General features: G+C 41.4%; 1 protein-coding gene across 3 annotated transcripts in view; it reads right to left on the bottom strand.

Annotated features, from left to right (window-relative positions):
- Positions 1 to 12,563, bottom strand: part of TOR1AIP1 (torsin 1A interacting protein 1) — a 45,312-nt gene extending 32,749 nt beyond the window's left edge. For 2 of the 3 annotated variants that reach the window (XM_020285475.2, XM_020285474.2), the window contains exons 1-4: positions 11,700 to 12,562; positions 9,257 to 9,334; positions 1,891 to 1,950; positions 362 to 406 (exon numbers count right to left, since the gene is read on the bottom strand). In XM_020285475.2, the coding sequence (XP_020141064.1) occupies positions 362 to 406; positions 1,891 to 1,950; positions 9,257 to 9,334; positions 11,700 to 12,168 (652 nt within the window). In that variant the 5' untranslated portion in view covers positions 12,169 to 12,562. Of the gene's footprint in view, positions 1 to 361; positions 407 to 1,890; positions 1,951 to 9,256; positions 9,335 to 11,699 lie in introns of all 3 variants that reach the window. The other variant, XM_020285473.2, reaches the window with a different exon arrangement.
- Positions 12,564 to 16,705: the final 4,142 nt, after the last annotated feature.

Genomic DNA, 16,705 nt, shown 5'->3' with positions numbered 1-16,705 from the left:
CAAGGGATGCTGAATTTATGAAAAACATCTCAAATTCACTTTCTAAATCAAGAGAAAAACCTTAACTGGTAAGTTGATATCTCCTTTTTCCTCAACAGTATGAATTAAACTAAGACTAATAAAAACTTAATAGATTTGTTAGTACAGTTCTTATATTAATTGAAACAATAATATAAGAGATAATTTCAGGCAGAAATAAAAACCAAGGCTTTTCAAGCTAGGCCATGGTGATAGGGACAGCGTCCCACAAGCTGAGATAATAAAGTAATATTCTCAAGCCAGCAACCAAATGTGTACTCCTTTATTCTAATGATAATCAGAACCCTCAAAGGTAACCTGTAAGAATTAGGGATAAACGAACCTAATTCACTCATTTCAGTATTTCCATTTGTTTTGTATGCCGAATCTGCAAGAGAGAGAACAAGAGAATGATTAGACCTGAAAAGGAAATGCATCATACGGTTCTTTACCATAGGTTCATCATTAGAACCTTAACAGATCTTTATCATTATACTACTTAAAAGGACTATCAACTATCTATCAAAATAAATTAACATAATTCTTCCTTAAAGAGAATGACCATGGAGCAATAGCAACATAATATAAAGATTAGTAAGTTTCATTTTTAGTTTCAATGATAAAGCATCCTTAGGAGCCAATAAACATTGAAAATGAAGTAGAAATAAACTGCTTGGAATGACCTTACTAGCTTTCTTTCATAGTCATGAAATCAATTAAAGGGCAATACTTTTAATTTAAGGTTTTAGTCAAAAAGAAAGGCAGGGACATTTTATAGCCCTATGCCACAAAGCCTCAGTCTTAAATTTTTTATTAGCAGTATACTGGGAGGAACAAAAAGTCCCTGACCTTGGTTTAAAATCACCAAGCTAACAAAAAGAACCAGAGCAACATACAAGAAACAATCTCTTGGCTGGGTGTGGTGGCTCACACCTGTAATCCCAGCACTCTGGGAGGCCGAGGAGGGCAGATCCTTTGAGCTCAGGAGTTCGAGACTAGCCTGAGCAAGAGCAAGAGTGAGACCCCGTCTCTACCAAAAATAGAAAGAAATTAGCTGGACAACTTAAAATATATAGAAAAAATTAGCTAGTCACGGTGGCGCATGCCTGTGGTCCCAGCTACTCAGGAGGCTGAGGCAGGAGGATTGCTTGAGCCCAGGAGTTTGAGGTTGCCATGAGCTACGCTGATGCCACGGCACTCTAGCCCAAACAACAAACAGAGTGAGACTCTGTCTCAAAAAAAAAAGAAACAATCTCTTAAAAAAATTAGGAAGTCTTTTATGTACTGATATGAAACGATCTCTCAATATATGTTAAGTAAAAATAGATAAGAAAGTGCAGAAAACAGGATTTATCAGGCCAAAATTTGTATTAAAAAGGGGAGAAAAGGGCCAGGCCCAGTGGCCCTTTTATGGAAAAATTATGGCCCTAATAATGGAAAAATTAACCAGTGTCATGGCGTTTGCCTGTAGTCCCAGCTACTTGGGAGGCTGAGACAGGCGGATCACTTGAGTCCAGGAGTTACGAGGTTGCAGAGAGTTATGATTGACACCACTGCACTCTACCTGGGGCAATGGAATGAGACTTTGTCTCAAAAACAAAAAGAAAAAAAAGAGGAAAAGATAATTTATACATGACTGTCCTTAAATTTCCAAAAAATATCTCTGAAAAAGACTTCAGAAACTGACAATATAGGTTGCTTCTCATGAGGAGAATGGGTGGTTAAAGGGGACAGAAAGACTTTTCAGTGTGTATCTACAGTAACTTGAGTTTTGAACAATATGAATAATGTATTTCACTTTTAAAATAATAATTTTAAAAGTAAAATTGTATTTATAAAAACGTTAAGCTAACAGACAAAACAATCTCTTACCAGATCCTGGGCTTCTCAGAGGGGGTCTACATAGGCTGATTACAAGATCATCTCTCACCACTAATACAGGAAGGAAAAATATTTTTAAAAATATAAAATGTGAAACATACTAGCTTTATTATGTAATCATCTTCTTATTTATTCAACATAGGTTTACGGAGCTTTTCATTATGCTGGAGAACTAGAGACAAGTTTCTCTAAGTGAGACCACCTGTGAACTAGTGACAATAGCGAATTAGAGGCATGTTTCCTGCCATACAACATTTATGGTTTTGATGAAGAAATTCTCAATTTTTCTCAGCAGACCATATTTGTACACAGGGAAAGAAATACTAAATAAACCTCTTCGAAATAGCTCCATCAAGAACCAAAATCTGTACTATAGCACCAATTCAATTATCTGTTCCATCTGTGATTTACCCTCATCGTGTATTATTTATGGCATATTTTACGGTTAACTTCCTGAGAGTTAGTTAATACATTCATTCCAACTATTTAACCTTGTGTGTGTTGAGGAAACACAAACTCTTAATTTTTTTTTTTTTTTGAGACAGTCTCACTTTGTTGCCCAGGCTAGAGTGAGTGGCATGGTGTCAGCCTAGCTCACAGCAACCTCAGATTCCTGGGCTCGAGCAATCCTTCTGCCTCAGCCTCCAGAGTAGCAGGGAATACAGGCATGTGCCACCATGCCCAGCTAATTTTTTCTATATATATTAGTTGACCAATTAATTTCTTTCTATTTATAGTAGAGACGGGGTCTCACTCTTGCTCAGGCTGGTTTCAAACTCTTGACCTCAAGCGATCCGCCCGACTCGGCCTCCCAGAGTGCTAGGAAAACAGGTGTGAGCCACCACGCCTGGCCGCAAAGTCTTAATTTTAACTAAAATTGTTCATTTCAGACAGTCTATGGTTCAATGGCATAGGGTTAGTGGAAAAGACCATTCTATTAAAGAAAATGTTAATTTTATCTTAGAAAACCAATTATAGGCTGGGCGCAGTGGCTCACGCCTATAATCCTAGCACACTGGGAGGCCGAGGCGGGCGGATCGCTCGAGGTCAAGAGTTCGAAACCAGCCTGAGAAAGAGCAGAGACCCTGTCTCTACTAAAAATAGAAAGAAATTAATTAGTCAACTACAAATACATAGAAAAAATTAGCTGGGCATGGTGGCGCATGCCTGTAGTCCCAGCTACTCGGGGGGCTGAAGCAGGAGGATTGCTTGAGACCAGGAATTTGAGGTTGCTGTGAGCTATGATGATGCCATGGCACTCTAGCAGGAGTAACAGAATGAGACTCTGCCTCAAAATAAAAAAAAAAAAAAAAGAAAAAAAGAAAACGAATTATAAAGGTATCTTTTATTCAAAGAGCCTTACACAATATATTCTAAAACCCAATATGTATCTAAATTTGGATATTATGTTTTGTTTCATTCATCTCTATAAAAAAACCTTTATGTTTTGGCTCTGTATGAATTGCAAAAACCACATTCTGAAACTTTAATAATTTCCCTAACTCTTCCATCTCTAAGATTCTATGTAATATCGGTCCAGGAGCGGTGGCTCACGTCTGTAATCCTAGTACTCTGGTAGGCCAAGACGGGCAGATCGTTTGAGCTCAGGAGTTTGAGACCAGCCTGAGCAAGAGGGAGACCCTGTCTCTACTGAAAATAGAAAGAAATTAGCTGGGCCGGGCGTGGTTGCTCACACCTGTCTTCCTAGTACTCTGGAAGGCCGAGGCGGGCAGATTGCTAGAGTCAGGAGTTCGAAACCAGCCTGAGCAAAAGCGAGACCCTGTCTCTACTATAAATAGAAAGAAATTAATTAGCCAACTAATATATATAGAAAAAATTAGCCAGGCATGGTGGTGTATGCATGTAGTCCCAGCTATTCAGGAGGCTGAGGCAGAAGGATCACTTGAGCCCAGGAGTCTGAGGTTGCTGTGATCTAGGATGACACCACGGTACTCACTCTATCTAGCCTGGGCAACAAAGTGAGACTCTGTCTCAAAAAAAAAAAAAAAAAAAGAAATTAACTGGACAACTAAAAAATACATATAGAAAAAATTAGCCGGGCACGGTGGCTCATGTCTGTATTCCCAGCTACTCAGGAAGCTGAGGCTGGAGGATGGCTTGAGCCCCGGAGTTTGAGGTTGCTGTGAGCTAGGCTGATGCCATGGCACTCTAGCCAGGGCAACAGAGTGAGACTCTGTCTCAAAAAAAAAAAAAGAAAAAAAAAGAAATTCTCTGTAATATCTATCTCAGTTGTTAGTATTTCACATATCAGGTATTTAGAACTTATATAGATTTAAAAATAAATTTTGTACATGTGATAATAAAGGCAAATTTTAGTTTCTGTTATTCCCAGTATTATAACTACCTTCCTCTTTTTCTCCTCTGTACTTCCATTCTTTTCAGGTTTAATTAAAACCTAAAGCTAAAAATCTGGTTTATGTTTGTTTGCTTTTATTGAACTATGTATTAAAAAACTTAATCTATAGACATGAATTACTAGTTCCCCATCTTTTCCTTTAAGAAGCATTTCCTGGCCAGGCATGGTGGCTCGTGTCTGTAATCCTAGCACTCTGGGAAGCCAAGGCAGGAAGATTGCTTGAGCTTAGAAGTTTGAGACCAGCCTGAGCAAGAGTGAGACCACATCTCTATTAAAAATAGAAAAAATTAGCTGGGTGTGGTGGCACATGCCTGTAGTCCTAGCTTCTCAGGAGGCTGAGGCAGGAGGATCACTTGAGCCCTGGAGTTTGAGGTTGCTGTGAGCTAGGCTGAGGCCACGGCACTCTAGCCCCAGCAACAGAATTTCCTGTAAGCTCTACTGTACACACAGACCTACATAAGGTACTTAAAAGACAAGTTCTTGGCCGGGCGAGGTGGCTCATACCTGTAATCCTAGCACTCTGGGAGGCCGAGGCGGATGGATTGCTCGAGGTCAGGAGTTCAAAACCAGCCTGAGCAAGAGCAAGACCCGTCTCTACAATAAATAGAAAGAAATTAATTGGCCAACTAATATATATACAAAAAATTAGCCGGGCATGGTGGCACATGCCTGTAGTCCCAGCTACTTGGGAGGCTGAGGCAGCAGGATCTCTTGAGCCCAGGAGAGTTTGACGTTGCTGTGAGCTAGGCTGATGCCACGGCACTCACTCTAGCCTGGGCAACAAAGCGAGACTCTGTCTCAAAAAAAAAAAAAAAAAAGACAAGTTCTTGCTTTGCTGGCCAGGCTGGTGTGCAGAGGCATGATGATAGCCCACTAAAATCTTGAACTCCTGGGCTCAAGCAATCCTCCTGCCTTGGCCTCTCAAGGTGTTGTAATTATAGGCACGAGCCACTGTGCTTAGCATCCAGTACCCTTCTTCAGTTGGTATCTCCCTCACTTTTCTGCTTTTGCTCACCACTGCACCCTCAGCACCAAGCACAGAGAGTGGTGCAAGGTGCTCAATAAATATCTGGAGGCCGGGCGAGGTGGCTCACACCTGTAATCCTAGCTCTCTGGGAGGCTGAGGCGGGTGGATCGCTCAAGGTCAGGAGTTCAAAACCAGCCTGAGCAAGAGCGAGACCCTGTCTCTACTATAAATAGAGAGAAATTAATTGGCCAACTAATATATATATAGAAAAAGTTAGCCGGGCATGGTGGCGCATGCCTGTAGTCCCAGCTACTTGGGAGGCTGAGGCAGCAGGATTGCTTGAGCCCAGGAGTCTGAGGTTGCTGTGAGCTAGGCTGATGCCACGGCACTCACTCTAGCCTGGGCAACAAAGCCAGACTCTGTCTCAAAAAAAAATAAAAATAAAAATAAATAAATATCTGGAGAATGAATGAATGCTATAACTACCGCAGCTAAAGAATCAAATATTCATGACAAAATAGTAGGCATTTAAAAATATTTATCTATGATTACTTAGCTAGAAACCACAACTGGTAGAACAAAAATACCTACTTAACTTTAGGAAATTAAATGAAATGGGTAATAATATATTTTTTAGACTATAAAATTAGTTTCACGATTTCCAGAAGGAATGAATCTGGCCATAGAGGAATAACATTTATGTACGTATATATGAATTGAATTATTAAATAACCTAATGGCTATTTAAATGTGAAGACAATTCAATTCTGGAATTTCAAATGATGAGAAGATTTCAAACCATATCCCTATTCTAAAACGAATATAATTAACATGTTTCAAGTCTTCCAAAAACAGGATGACATATCATGATGACAAATCATGTTTTTACTAGGTTGTTTTAGAAGACAGTTGCTTGGTTTAGGTCTTTATTCTTAAGTACATCTTTGCATAAATTTCTCTCAAACCACACCAGTGGCCCTATATATAATTACAGCACCAGCCAGGTATTGTGCCTCACACCTATAACTCTAGCACTTTGGGAAGCTGAGGCAGGAGGACTGACTGCTTGAGGCCAGAAGTTCAAGACCAGCCTTAGCAACATAATGAGACCCCGTCTCTACTACAAAAAAAAAATAGAAAAATTAGCTGGGTATGGTGGCATGTGCCTATAGTCCCAGCTACTCAGAAGCTGAGGCAGGAGGATATGCTTGAGCCTGGTAGTTTGAAATTGCAGTGAACTATGATGACATCACTGCATTCTAGCCTGGGCAACAGAGTGAGACGCTGTCTCAAAAAAAAAAAAAAATTACAGCACTATTTTGAATACCAGAGTGAAACTAAAAGCCTGTCTATGAGGAGGAAGGGCCTACCCTTAAACTTATACTTAAAGCAGTACTCTAATACAGATGGACTTCTACTTAAATGATTCCCCTTAGACAGACTTTACAAACATTTATTTAATAATTCCAAACTCTTTCTCCTTTCATTAAGAGGCATGGGAATACACCAACTATTAGATGTCATATGATTTTTTTTTTAATTTTTTTTTTATTTTGGCATATTATGGGGGTACAGATTTTAAGGTTTCAATAAATGCCCATTTCCCCCCTGTCATATGATTTTTTAAAAGCACCTTTTAGAGAAAGAGGGCCCTGAGTATCTCAAAGCTCCCAAAGATGGATATACTCTTATTTCTAATTATACTGAATGTACAGTGTGCTATCAATACATTTCAAGTAATCTATATATGGGTTCCATTTAATATGTCAGCTATACTGGGATTGTTTTCTTTTAAATTTCCAATTATAGTATAACCTTCTTGAGAAAAAGGACATGCTTAAGCAATATTTTATGTACTTCATATCTCTTGTAAAGTTCTTTTGTGGGGGGACACATTACCTGTATGTCCTACAGGGTATAAAGTGATTTCATACATACTATCTCATTTCTCCAGTGACCCTGTGAGTTATGCAGGGAAAATAATATAGATAAAGGCCTAGACTGGGCGTGGTGGCTCACACCTGTAATCCTAGCACTCTGGGAGGCCGAGGTGGGTGGATTGCTCAAGGTCAGGAGTTGGAAACCAGCCTGAGCAAGAGCGAGACACCGTCTCCGCTAAAAATAGAAAGAAATTAATTGGCCAACTAATATATATAGAAAAAATTAGCCAGGCATGGTGGTGCATGCCTGTAGTTCCAGCTACTTGGGAGGCTGAGGCAGCAGGATTGCTTGAGCCCAGGAGTTTGAGGTTGCTGTGAGCTAGGCTGATGCCACGGAACTCACTCTAGCCTGGGCAACAAAGCGAGACTCTGTCACACACACACAAAAAAGGCCTAAGGACCAAGGTAGGTGGGTAACTTCATCAAAGTCCAGTGTTCTTTCCACAACATTATACAGCCTATTAGCAGTTCTTAAATATGAGCCTAATATAAATTCCAAAAAGACTGTTCAAATATTCTATAATAATTTCATAGTAAGTCTATAAGCTGGTACTCAACAGCCTTTATTATACCAATTTAATTAACTCCATAGGTAAATCTTTTATAAGTTTAGATTTTAAAATTGACATATTTTTGCTTTTTCAGATATAGGACACATACAATTAAATCTATAGTAAATAAATTCAAGATTATGGTTTTTCCAAATGGCCTGAAAAATCTGATTATAGCATCATTACTCAAAGTATTTTTCTCAGATAGTTTATAATCTTAATATAGTAACATAGGCTATTTAAAGAATTAAGCATAAAGGTGTGTTTATTTGAAACTGAGCTTGAACCAGATATGCTTAATTTTAAATTGAGAATAGCATAGTTCAAATTATAAAGCATAATCTTATTAAAAGCAATAGATAAATAAGTCAGGGTCTAGGTAATAAAAACCAGAGATAATCAGTTTCAATAGCTATGATCATTTATTATTGTGTGACTATCCTAATATCAAAAAAGAAAGTTGAAAGTAAATGGAACTAAAAGCCAAAGCATCAATAACTGAATTTAATAATTTCCCCAGCTTTTCAAAATATTTTAAACAGTTTTTAAAATTTAAGTAAACTATTAAATGTAGCCTACTTCCATGTTACATTGATTCTAAGACAATTTTTTTTTTACAGTTTAAAATCTCTGAAATGGGAAATGCAGCATATAATCTGTGGCATATTATCATGAAACAATGATGTGTATTTTATAACTGATGGCATCTTAGATTTGATAAGACATAGTATTAAACTCACAAGATTGATCATATTGTGTCAAGATTTTGCTATGCAGAAAACTTAATCCATTTTAAGCAAAGGGCAGTAAGATATTCATTCATTTGATTTTTTTTTTTTTTTTTTTTTTTTGAGACAGAGTGTTGCCCAGGCTAGAGTGAGTGCCGTGGCGTCAGCCTAGCTCACAGCAACCTCAAACTCCTGGGCTCGAGTGATCCTTCTGCCTCAGCCTCCCGGGTAGCTGGGACTACAGGCATGCGCCACCATGCCCGGCTAATTTTTTATATATATATCAGTTGGCCAATTAATTTCTTTCTATTTATAGTAGAGACGGGGTCTCGCTCTTGCTCAGGCTGGTTTCGAACTCCTGACCTTGAGCAATCCGCCCGCCTCGGCCTCCCAAGAGCTAGGGTTACAGGCGTGAGCCACAGCGCCCGGCCCATTTGATATTTTATAATCTTTACTGCATAGTTATTACATGAGAGAGTGATAGTGAGGCACTTGGGAGAAAATAAAAGGGCTTTAGAGAAGATAAATCTTGGTCTGAATTTTGGCTCAGTCACATATTTGATCTAAGAGAGGAGTGTCAGCTTCCCTGAACTGTGGTTTTCTCATCTATGAAATAGGTATAATATCTAATCTTGCAAGGCTACATGGATTAACATATACAAAGTGATTGGTACTTTAAGCAGGTACTCAAGTGTTCACCCTGTCTTTTCTTGACACCTACCTATATTGCCTAATTCAATGAACATAAAAAAAAGTTGGCAGGCAAAGAGAAAAACAAAATTAACTATTCTTACCTGGAGCCACTTGTGTTCTCCTGACAGTTTTCTTTGAGACTGTTTGGCTTAAAACAGTTTGGGAAGATGGTTCATCCTCTAAAGAACCAATATGAAAAGAGTTAAAATTCAGAATATATGACCTGGGAGATAATGGTACAGATTATTCATATTTACAGTGATACATAAACAAAAATGCAAGTAATTCATTTCTTCAGAAACATGTAGTTATGTTTACTAAAACTTAAGAATTAAACTTGTCAGAGGCCAGTTGCGATGGTTCACGCCTATAATACTAGCACTGTGGGAGGCCAAGGCGGGAGGATTGATCGAGCTCAGGAGTTTGAGACCAGCCTGAGCAAGAACGAGACCCCATCTCTACTAAAAAAATACAAAGAAATTAGCTGAACAACTAAAAAAAAAATACATACATACATATATACATATACATATATATATATGTAAATAAATTAGCCAGGCATGGTGGTGCATGCCTGTAATTTCAGCTACTTGGGAGGCTGAGGCAGAAGGAGCCCTGGAGTTTGAGGTTGCTGTGGGCTATGATGATGCCACTGCACTCTAGCCCAGGCAACAGAGTGAGACTGTCTCAAAAAAAAAAAAACAAGTCAGAAATCCTCTTAAGACAAAACATAACTAATTTGTCAGGATGTAAAAATAAACTATTCAGGCCGGGCGCGGTGGCTCACGCCTGTAATCCTAGCACTTTGGGAGGCCGAGGCGGGCGGATTGCTCAAGGTCAGGAGTTCGAAACCAGCCTGAGCGAGACCCCGTCTCTACCAAAAATAGAAAGAAATTAATTGACCAACTAAAAATATATATACAAAAAATGAGCCGGGCATGGTGGCGCATGCCTGTAGTCCCAGCTACTCGGGAGGCTGAGGCAGTAGGATCGCTGAGCCCAGGAGATTGAGGTTGCTGTGAGCCAGGCTGACGCCACGGCACTCACTCTAGCCTAGGCAACAAAGTGAGACTCTGTCTCAAAAAAAAAAAATAAAATAAAAAAATAAACTATTCACCATTGTTGCTTTGCAATAAAAATATATTACTTTAGAAAATTAAAAAGATGGGTTAAAGTTTCACAAATGATGTGGAAAAAAGCAGAAGAGTGAAAAATGTTTATATCCTTAAAGATTTGCTAAAGTGGAATCAAATTCCTTACTCTTTTAACAAAAAGCCTATATAACTGCACAGGGATCTTTGAAAATCAATACTACGTAACTTGTTTATTGCCTACCCTGTGCAAAGCATTCTCCCAGGTACTCAAAGAGATACAGAATTAACACAAGTACATAAGTTATTATCAAATACATATGATAGGATCCTTGTCTTCAAAAAGTTTACAATCTTAAAAGAAATAAAACTAACATACACATGGGCTAAACTGTCTTGAGTTATGACATCCAAAAGTAGCTTACATTAACATCAAGTTTTCTAAAATCAAGTCTTCAAATGTGTCAGAACTTCAAGAGTCAGCAGGTAAACTTGCAGCCTATTACTGTCCTCTAAGATGAAAATCCACTCCTCTTCATATCCATCAATAGTCTACCACTATGTCATCCTATTGTGATCCAAATCCCCTTTTACCTCATAAGTGCCTCACATAGGGCTAATATGAAACTTCATCTGTGACTTAGTGTTAGGTCCCAGGGTGGGGTCAGGGTAGGAGAGGACAGGTTAAGAAAATTGATTCACCTGTGAATCACCTAAAACTATACACTCATTTTGTCAGCATCCTTTTGGCCCATTTAGATGAAAAATTGTTAACTAATTAAGAGTCTTTTTTTGTCAGGTTACAGTGAGGGCCACCAGAGTGGCAAATTTTTGGCAGTGACCAACACACTGGAGAAAGAGTGATCAGCTCAGGTTTATCAGACATTGAGGGGCTTCAGTTCGGGATACTTGAGTTACCTCATTTCGACATAAGTATCTGGGTGGGGTCTCAAGTCCATTCACTAATGCGCTATCCCTCGACACGCCCACTCACAAAAAATTCGCCTTCCTCTCTCCCCACCTGGGCGGGGATGGAAAGACTAGAAGGTTAGATTAGAACCGTGACTCTGGCCTCTAAGCTTTAGAGGAAATGGAACTGTCTTCCGTAGAAAGAAACATCCGCAAGGCTGAGGGATCAGAAATGAAACTGAACCCAGAGCAACTCGCCGTCCTCTCGCAACAGCCTGCAGAAAGAGGCAACCTTGACTCCTCTAAACTGATGCGCAAGGTTGGGCCAAGCTCTCCGGCTCTGTCCGGGTGGCTTGGCACGACCATCTTTTCTACTCTGCCACTCGGCGCCCCTGCCCGCCGGCGGGTCTGGGTGGACCCGCGCGAGGCGCACGTCCGGCGGGGACCGAGGAGGACTCAACACCCAGGCGGGCAAGAGCTCCACCGAGGCGCACACCAGCAGCACGCGTTCCCAGTCTTGCGGCTGAGACCTATCTCTGCCTACCTTCAGAGGAAGGAGAGTCCCGCAACCCTCTCCTGGTCGTAACCGGAGACGTTTGTAGCCGAGGCTGCTGTGAGTACTGCTGTTGTCGGGTAGCCCTTCGAGTCTGCATCTCCTCGGCTTCCTGGGGTCCCGGCTGTCTCCGCTGCCTAGACCGAAGGTAGTAGGCGCTTTCTCTCACTTCCTCTTTCGCAGAATCGGGCCGGAACACTTCTAGCGAGGTTCGTTTTCCTCCCGGGGACCTTTCTTTGGTCACCCGGGGCTCGAAGTCGCCGTACACTTGTGGCGGCTCCTCTGAGAACCTCACTTCCCGCCGGCCCTGGCGTGACGGTGTTCCGTACGCAGGCGCGCCACTGCCGCCGCCATTTTGAGGGGCGAGCGGGGGCCTTCCTTCTCGGAGGGGGGCCCTGGGCGTGACGCGCACACCCCATCTTGCCCACACCGGCTCAGCCTGCCGCCCCTCCTCCGCCATGGTTGTTGACGTAGCTTAAGTCGATCGTAAAGATAGCTTTGTGGCCCCTATATGCTCCAGGTGGTGGCGACGATGGCTTCTCGGGCGTGTTGGGCGGTGGTCACGGTGGTCCGGGAGACAGTTGAGAGTCGCCGGGGCCGCCGCCTGCGTCTTCGCTGCTATGCACAAAACCCGCCTCTGGGCCCATGGTGTGTCCTGAGGGCTGTGAGAGAGGCAGTGCCTGCGCTGGGTCAGCTGCTGTGGGTCACTCCCGCCTCCTGGCTGGATGCTCCAAAGAGGAGGAGAAGGGGCGGAGAACGTCTCTGCCCTCGGCCTGAAGGAAGGGAGGAAGGGGTGGGGGCGACAGAAGGTAGCAGGGCAAATTGCCTGTCCTAAGTCCAGCCACTTGTGACAAGTACTGCCCGCACGCTGGCGACGCCCGTCCTGGACCCAGTATCGAGTCTCCAAGAAAGAATGAGTGAGACGAGGGTGGAGAAGACCGAGTCTCAACTCTCGGTCCCAGGCTGTTGCGCAGTTTTCTGGAACCTAGCTGGAGTGATGGTCAGAGAGATAACTTTTTGCACGTCATCTTTTTGTGGCAAAAATTATAGTTTCAAGGGCATTAGGAAGGCGATTACCCAGTTTTAAGTTTTAAATCACTTGTTGAGGGTGTATAAAACTGTCTGCTTTCGTGCTCATTGGATGAATTTCCATTTGCAAAACGTTCCCATAGCAAACTGAATCGTATTCCTGGTCTTTCGTATTTCCTGGTCCAGAACCACAGTGTCAACAGGAAAAAAAGCCGAACTCTGTAAAACAATTTTAAAGAGATTTACTCTGAGCCAAATTTGAAGACCATGACCTGGAGCCACCCCGAAAAAGCCTTCTGAAAGTGGACTGGGTTACAGTTTGGTTTTATACATTTCAGTGAGACAGAGGTACAGGTAAAGTCATCAATCAATAGGTGGGAGGCATATATTGGTTGGGCCCGAAATGGGGCCATCTCGAAGGGGGGAGCTTACAGGTTATGAAGATTACAGGGTTTGAAGATTGTTTGGCTTATAATTGGTTAAAGATAAGAAGCTTTGTCTAAAGGCTTGTAATGTTTTAACATAAGGAGCTGGGCCATCAGACATGAATTTGTTATGTAAATTGAGGACCTGCAGGTTTGTCTTGAATCCTTAGGCCTGTTAATGGGTTATAAAGGTTGTCTCTAAGAAGGGAGGGGGGCATGATGAGGCATGTCTGACCTCCCTCTTGGCAGACAATCTAGTTTTAGGCTGTTCCTTTGGTCACAAGGGGGTCCATTCAGTCGGGGGGAGGGGAATGAGGCTTAAATTTTATTTTAGTTCACAACAGTGATAAAGGAAGAAATATTTTGATTAAAGGCAGTATTGTAATTTTTAGTTGTGAGCCATTATTTTTACTTTGATTTTGGGTATAGCTTGATATACTGCATTTAATTTAAAGTTCCTGCTCTTAGTCTACAGAATCAGAAACCATGGGGAAAGCTTTTTTTTTTTTTTAAGTTGGTATACTTGCAGATAATCTGCAAATGTCTAACCAAATTTAGACAAGCTCAGAGAAGGCCAATTAAGTTAGTGTAAAGTCTAATTATTGAAAGAAAGCTTAGGCCAGGCGCTGTAGCTCACGCCTGTAATCCTAGCACTCTGGGAGGCTGAGGTGGGAGGATTGCTCGAGGTCAGGAGTTCAAAACCAGCCTGAGCAAAAGCAAGACCCCCATCTCTACTATAAATAGAAAGAAATTAATTGGCCAACTAATATATATATAGAAAGAATTAGCCGGGCATGGTGGCTCACACCTGTAGTCCCAGCTACTCGGGAGGCTGAGGCAGCAGGATTGCTTGAGCCCAGGAGTTTGAGGTTCCTGAGCTAGGCTGACTCCACCGCACTCACTCTAGCCTGGGCAACAAAGCAAGACTCTGTCTCAAAAAAAAAAAAAAAAAGAAAGAAAGAAAGCTTAATGTTACCTTCAGATATACAACTTACCTTCTTGGAGGACTTTCTTCTATTGATTTCAGTGAATAGATATAAAGAATTGTAATTTGGATACCAGTTACAGTGAATGATTCTGAAACATTTGAAGATGTTTATTTGTCCAAATAATCACTTTAGAATATCTTTGAGCAACTCATTTGTTGCTCAAACCTGGGATAAATTTCTTAAGTCTCAAAAGTTTTAATGTGTACTATGTTTTCACTAATAGTTCATAAATTTGGCCACAAATACAAGGAATTACATGCTTTAGAGTCAGATTTTGGCCTGTTAAAAGTTTAGTTTAGCTTTGTTTAGCAAAACAAACAAAAAACCTGGAGCAGTAACAAGAGATACTGCTCCTCTGGGTTTTTGGTTTTTTTTTTTTTGTCTTTTAAAAGAGAAGATGAAAAAGAATACTCTCTCTTATCAGCCTTGACTAGATGGTTAAATGGTATATTTGGAAAAGTTGTGGGGCATGGGGGAACAGAAAAAAGAAAAATTTGTGAAACTCTTTTTTGATAAAATGCTGGAAAGTACTTAGTAAGACCTGGTTTTTATTTATTTATGTTTTTTTTCTTTCTTTTTTTTTTTTTTGAGACAGAGCTCGCTTTGTTGCCCAGGCTAGAGTGAGTGCCATGGCGTCAGCCTAGCTCACAGCAACCTCAAACTTCTGGGCTCAAGCGATCCTACTGCCTCAGCCTCCCCAAGTAGCTGGGACTACAGGCATGCGCCACCATGCCCGGCTAATTTTTTCTATATATATTAGTTGGCCAATTAATTTCTTTCTATTTATAGTAGAGACGGGGTCTCGCTCTTGCTCAGGCTGGTTTTGAACTCCTGACCTCGAGCAATCCGCCCGCCTCAGCCTCCCAGAGAGCTAGGATTACAGGCGGGAGCCACCGCGCCCGGCTCAGAGTCTCACTTTGTTGCCCAGGCTAGAGTGAGTGCCATAGCATCAGCCTAGCTTACAGCAACCTCAAACTCCTGGGCTCAAATAATCCTCCTTCCTCAGCCTCCCGTGTAGCTGGGACTATAGGCATGCGCCACCATGCCCGGCTAATTTTTTATATATATATATTAGTTGGCCAATTAATTTCTTTCTATTTATAGTAGAGAGGGTCTCGCTCTTGCTCAAGCTGGTTTCGAACTCCTGACCTCGAGCAATCTGCCCTCATCGGCCTCCCAGAGTGCTAGGATTACAGGCGTGAGCCACCGCAACCAGCCTTATTTATGTTTTAAGTAATGCTTTCTCTCTGTAAGGTGGCTATTACATTACTCATTAGTAACTCATTACTCATAATAGTAAAAGTTTCTTAATAGGTATAATTATTAAATATAAATTTTATGGTATTTATTAATAGATTAAGTTCATATTATGAACATTAATGCACATATTAAGAACCTCTTTAACACATTTACCAGGACAGGTGATTATGTAGAAAGTTGGATACTGGCTTGTAAAACTTGGATACAGGCTTGTATTAATAAAACAGGTTTGAGGGACATATTAAAAAAGAAAAAAGTGAAAGGTTCTACATATTGAATAATCAGTATATGTGTTATTTTGTTATTAAAATGTTTGTAAAGCCGTAGTTATGGCTTTTCATAGAAATGAATAATGAGACTCAAAATCAGAGGCATGGGCCTGGCGTAGTGGCTCATGCCTGTAATCCTAGCTCTCTGGGAGGCCAAGGTGGGTAGATTGCTCAAGGTCAGGAGTTCAAAACCAGCCTGAGCAAGAGCGAGACCCCCATCTGTACTATAAATAGAAAGAAATTAATTAGTCAACTAATGTATATAGAAAAAATTAGCTGGGCATGGTGGCGCATGCCTGTAGTCCCGGCTACTCGGGAGGCTGAGGCAGGAGGATCGCTTGACCCCAGGAGTTTGAGGTTGCTGTGAGCTAGGCTGATGCCAGGGCACTCACTCTAGCCTGGGCAACAAAGTGAGACTGTCTCAAAAAAAAAAAAAAAAATCAGAGGCATAGTAACTTTAATGCTAACACATACCATGTTTCCCCGAAAATAAGACCTACCTATAAAATAAGCCCTAGCAGGATTTCTAAGCATTTGCACAATATAAGCCCTACCTGGAAAATAAGACCTAGTGATGGGCATCGCTATGCAGTGTATCTGCGCAACTCATGCATTTCGTCTTACAGCAGTAAAGAAGACGAGCAGCCCTTCTCATCTGCCCCATCTTGACAGCTACTGTCCCAGAGGTGACCAGAAAGGTGCGGGCAGCCCCACCAACAAGGTTGGCTCCCCCTGTCAGGTCCCGGCCATCCTGTGCATGCTGCAAGCTGAGGCTTTGAGGGGAAAATAACACATCCTCTGAAAATAAGCCCTAGGATGTCTTCTTGAGGAAAAATAAATATAAGACCATGCCTTATTTTCGGGGAAACATGGTATATTTGCTCAGGATTTTCCTTTTCTTGTCTAGGACATAAAATTGCATACTCCGCCGGGCATGGTGGCTCACACCTGTAATCCTAGCACTCTGGGAGGCTGAGGCGGGGGGATTGCTTGAGGTCAGGAGTTCGAAAACAGCCTGAGCAAGA

Source organism: Microcebus murinus, chromosome 2 (genome assembly GCF_040939455.1).
Source record: "Microcebus murinus isolate Inina chromosome 2, M.murinus_Inina_mat1.0, whole genome shotgun sequence".
Taxonomy (NCBI): Eukaryota; Metazoa; Chordata; class Mammalia; order Primates; family Cheirogaleidae; genus Microcebus; species Microcebus murinus.
The sequence above is the reverse complement of the archived record's forward strand: the minus strand, read 5'-3'. Positions and strand labels throughout refer to the sequence as shown.